Raw genomic sequence first — 5,126 nt, 5'->3', positions numbered from 1 at the left:
TTCTTGTGAGTGTCAATAAAGTTTATTCTTCTGTATTTATGACTGAGTCTCTTTGCCATTGTTGGGTAACAGACCTGTGTGTCCTTTTTAGGGATGATATTCCCTGTTGTATTCTGGGATGGCATAGTGAGCCGATTTGCAATTGGTGCAGTCTAGAAAGTCTTTGTTAGATGGGTTAAATTTCTATTTCTCTTCTCTTAGAGTACAGAGTTAGAGTTTGCTGATCCCTGCATTGCTACATTAGAGAAACAAAAGAGCCCATTTTTCATTGGTCTTTCAACAGAGAGAGTACAGTATGCTGGTAAACCAGGTTCTAACAAGAAATTATTGTGTGTTATAAAAAACTTTTTCCTGGGAACTTCCTGCCTACATAACATGACCTGACACCCATGGTTCCTTCCTGTTTAACAGAAGCTTCATGCATATAAAACTGATGAGCAATATCCCTAACTTGTAAACAAGTACTGTACTTCGGAATGCAGATTTTGTCAATCTAATAATCTTTCAAAAATTTGAAACAGAAGACAGAAAGCAAAGAAAATTTTACACGTTAGAAGGCTAGCTTTCATCCTTTTTACTCCATAGATTTCTTGGGATAGGTAAAGTAAGTTATATTTCGCATAGACACACACCTCGTGGCCTAGTGGTTAGAGAGTATGACTCCTAACCCTAGGAATGTGGGTTTGAGTCTTGAGCTGGCAATGACATGACTGAGGTGCCCATGAGCAAGGCACTGAACCCCCAACTGCTCCCCGGGCACTGCAGCATAAATGGCTGCCCACTGCTCCAGGTGTGTGTTTGTGTGTGTGTTCACAGTGTTTGTGTGTGTGCACTTTGGATGGGTTAAAATGCAGAGCACGAATTCTGAGTATGGGTCACCATACTTGGCTGAATGTCACTTTCACCTTAAATTCTTGGTTACTTATCTTTTGTCACTTTATCAATGTAATTTGTCTTGGAATTATTCATTTAGTTTTTAGTTTGTGGGGCAATTCACAGAAATATTTTAATTGACACTTGACCCAAATATTATCATGTACTCACCCCTTATGTCATTACAAAATTTTCTGGCATATATTTTTTTACTGTTTTAATTATTCAAGCTTGAAATATTATGCAACAAAACTCATTGGGGTATAAAAAAATTAGAACTCCACTAATATTTTATTTCAAGTCATACATGTTTAGTAAAACATGAGGTTGTATAAATTATGTTAGAATTTTCATTGAACTGTGGAATTTTCATTTGAACTTTTCCTAAAATGTTTACTCTGAAAAGCATAGCAAAAGTTTTCTCTCTTGCAGGGTCATAAATGACCTTTAGAAGCAACAGTTTGATGCATAGCCATCATGTTGTCAATGACAGTAGATTTTTTAATGATCGTTTTATATGTATTTTCAATTGCTGAGGTTTGCTTGAGATTTTCATTTTATTTGATTTTAAGGAGATTTAAGCACATTTCAATCACAACACACAAATCACCACTTTGCAATGTGCACTTTGCAGACTGGAACATTGCATTAAAAATAATAAATCTGTTCATCTTCTAACTTCTAGCACATCAGATTATTTATTTGCACCAGGAGTGTTCTATTTTTATTTATTTATTTATTCATATATATATATATATATATATATTTAAAAGCAAACACAATGAAATTAAATTCACATTTTAACAAATTCCTGGAATGTTAGATGAAAAAAAAAAAAATAGGAGAAAAAATGTTACTTTTAGACTGAACTTTTGTTATACAGTAGAATTCCTTGGTGTAAAGGTCAAGACAATAAAGTCAACCCTATATGAGTCTTTTTTCCCTGAATCACAATAAGGAACAACAAAAAGGCAATGAGTAATATATTTATTTTATTTTATATATAATATATACCTCATATATCTTGTTTTTCTCTTAAATACCAAAAAAAGCAATCTGCACAAAATGTTGACATTTTTAAAAAGGTAGATTTATTATGCACAAAATTACATGTTTTTATAAATATATTGTTCCTATGTATGCAGTATAACCTCTGTTCTTTGCACTGACACAGTCTTTGGGCAACACAGAGTAAATGCAAAGCTCATTGAACTGTTGAAACGTTCAGGTTGCGAGATATTTTGGGATAATTTAGGACCCAGTAAATGTGAGCATGCATGTCAGTTTTAAAGCCCGCTTTCATTAAGGAATATTGTTGAAGCTTCAGTGTATGAGATTGCAGTGTAATATTAAGATGAAACCTTTTAAAATCTGAGTCTGTATCGAAACTGGACGTCTTTAGTTGGCTGCATGGAGCCAAAGCCCCATCGTCTGATATCAATACCTGGAATCTCTTCATTTGGGTTTTTCAGCTCAAAGTCAAAGTAGGACAGCATGAGAAAGACAAACTGCTTCAGCTCATTTGTGGCAAAGAATCTTCCGGGACACATAGTGGTTCCTGCACCCCAAGGCATGTTGTAGTACTTGAGTTTCTTTCCACCTTTGTAGAAATCAGTCTTTTTGCTTCCATCTGGCGTGAGAAAACGGTCGTACTTGAAGGTGTAGGGATCTGGGTGAACTTCTGGGTCCACCTGAACGGCTATGTAGGGGAAAATGGCCACTCTGTCGCCCTTTCGGATCTTGTACTCCAGTCCGCTGGCCATCTTGATGGTCATATCCTGCAAAACAGCTCTTGTAAGGACCGGGGCAGCTGTCAGGCGGAGGGTCTCCTCGACTGCACTGTCTAGGATGGGAGTTTTAAGGAGCATATCCCTAGTCAGGTCAATCAGCGGCCCGCCTCGTTTCACCTCCTGCCCCGTTTCTCTCAGAATCTCCTCAACTTCTTTCTTCACGGCGTTCATTGCATCAGGGTGCTTCATCAGGTAAAATAGCAGCCAGAACGCAGCAGGACCAGTGTTTCCCTGAGAGGCCCACAGAAGCAGAAACATGTATCGATCCTGCATGAACTCCTGCATGCCCTGTTCATCTCTCATCTGTTGCTGCTCACTGACCCAGCCACTGATGTTGTCTCTGGATCTCATCTTTTCTATTGAAAGCGTGCTCCAGAACAGCCTTTTCAAACGCTCGGCTTCCATCTTCTCGCTGGGTCCCAGGACACCATAAGTCAGATTCGGGAATAACTGGTCATATTTTCTGAATTCCTTGAAAAGTTCGTCAGAATTCTGTCGGTCAATTGCCTTTGCTTTGTCTAAAGTTCCTGTACTTTTGACCGACTCGTTCCCAAACAGAGCCAGATAGCCAGCACGAAACACGATATTGTAGCTGTATGTAAAGAGTCCAGTTTCTTGCCATTGCTTGTCCTGATCTCCTGATCCAACACTATGGAGCATCAGATTCTGAAGATTGGACATCATTGCCTGAGTCATGACGACCAGACCATCTCCCATGAGATGTTTGGTACTTGAAGCCTGGAGAACCTTGTGTTCATTTTCCATGGAATGATAGCCAAATACTCTCGCAACTAGCTGTTCTGCAAATTTAGTAAAGTCCAGCTTTGTTCTGGCCTCTTTGACCACAGAGCCAAAAGAGAGTGGATCTGTGATGAAATGGAAATAAAAGCCTCCCAGCTGGATGGTAAAAATATCTCCATGTTTTTGTTTCATTCTCTGCAGGAATTTGGCTGTGTCCTTCCTGAATTCCAGCACATGGCCAAACCAGGGAATAGGGCCCTTATCAAGAGGCGGCTCTCCAGCTCGTCTGCGGCGAAAAGACCCCAGAAGGTAGAGGGCACCTATGACAGAGATGAATAGAGCAAGCAGGATTTGGAGAAGGCTGCCCATGTTCCTCTTTGGCGTTCTCCTGGCTGCGCTCTGCTGTTTTTAATTCCTCTTTCTGGGCAACAGTGTTTATGTCCCGCCTCCTGCTCTCATCATGTGACCTCATGCAGTGGAAGAAATGACTCTCAGTGACTCTAAAGTTTCTTTACAATATGTTTTTTGTCTCTTGAGATACCATTTTTGTAATGATATAATGCTTTCTGCCATATTTTGCAACATCAAACACTATCAGTTTTTAATAAACATTAAATCATTTAATTTTTAAAACTAATGCTATATTTACTAACAAATGGTCTGAGAAAAGAACAAATGGGGTTAACCTTAGTTTAGAGGCCATTTGTCAGAATTACCTAGCTATTTATTATCATGCCTGCATGATCATATTTTAGATCCCTTAATTATATCCCATTCCTAAATGTAACAACTACCTTACTAAATTTTAATAAGCAGCAGATTAGAAGTATATAGAGGCAAAAGTTGTACTTAATATTTATTTTTCAAATCTGTCCTCAAAAGTTTGACCAAAATAGGATTTAAATCACAAACTGTAAGAATAAAAGATTAATAAAACTATGAACTAAATTAAAAATATTATTCTAATTATTCACATACTATGGGTAGCTGAAATAGCTTATGTTGAATTTAGCATATAATGTCTAGCTCCTACATAAGATTCTGCAGAAAATGTAGTGATGTAGAAGGGAAAGGATCAAGGTTATTCTTATCACTGAGATAAGAGAGATCTGGTTGCAGTTGTTAGATATGACCTTGATGGTGCAATAAAGGTTACCTTCAATCACTGTCTGTTGCTTAATGCCTTCCAATAGCTACATTTACTTTACACACAGCTGAGCAATAATGAATTAGATAATGCAATGAAAGTGGTGTCTTTTATCAAGGCCAATCGAGACAGGCAAAGTGCAAACTGAAATGGTGGAGTTTTCAAGCTGGAACATCAGGTAAAACTATTTATCATCTGTGTTTATAGAGAAGTTGTGTGTCTTAATGATGGAGTCCAGTTAGGTGGAGTATATTTCAAAACACTTAAACCAGTCATAACGTAATGCCTTATTTAGTAAGACTTGATGCATGATAGATCATGATGAGTGGAAAACTCTAGAGTGTATGGCACCTAAAGGGTGCTTCATCCTACAGTACTTTGCTAATAAAATGTAAAACGAGTGAACAATATACAGTAGCCGGAACAAACCACTCAAGGTTCCAAGAAACAGCGTAACTCTAGTTTGGCATCTGAATGTGAATGCACAATGACCTACCTTAAAAATATTTAAAGGGGTCATTCACCTAAAAATGACAATTCTGGCATGGATTTTTCACCCATATGTTGTTCCAAAC

General features: G+C 37.9%; 1 protein-coding gene across 1 annotated transcript; it reads right to left on the bottom strand.

Annotated features, from left to right (window-relative positions):
- Window positions 1-1,846: 1,846 nt before the first annotated feature.
- LOC132096840 (5-beta-cholestane-3-alpha,7-alpha-diol 12-alpha-hydroxylase-like) lies at window positions 1,847-3,818 on the bottom strand. The gene has a single exon (XM_059502482.1). It carries the CDS (start codon window positions 3,771-3,773, stop codon window positions 2,238-2,240), a length of 1,536 nt encoding a protein of 511 aa, XP_059358465.1. The 5' UTR covers window positions 3,774-3,818; the 3' UTR covers window positions 1,847-2,237.
- Window positions 3,819-5,126: the final 1,308 nt, after the last annotated feature.

The sequence above is a fragment of the Carassius carassius genome, chromosome 20 (genome assembly GCF_963082965.1).
Source record: "Carassius carassius chromosome 20, fCarCar2.1, whole genome shotgun sequence".
Classification (NCBI taxonomy): domain Eukaryota; kingdom Metazoa; phylum Chordata; class Actinopteri; order Cypriniformes; family Cyprinidae; genus Carassius; species Carassius carassius.
Note: the sequence above shows the minus strand (reverse complement) of the source record. Positions and strands in the feature narration are given on the sequence as shown.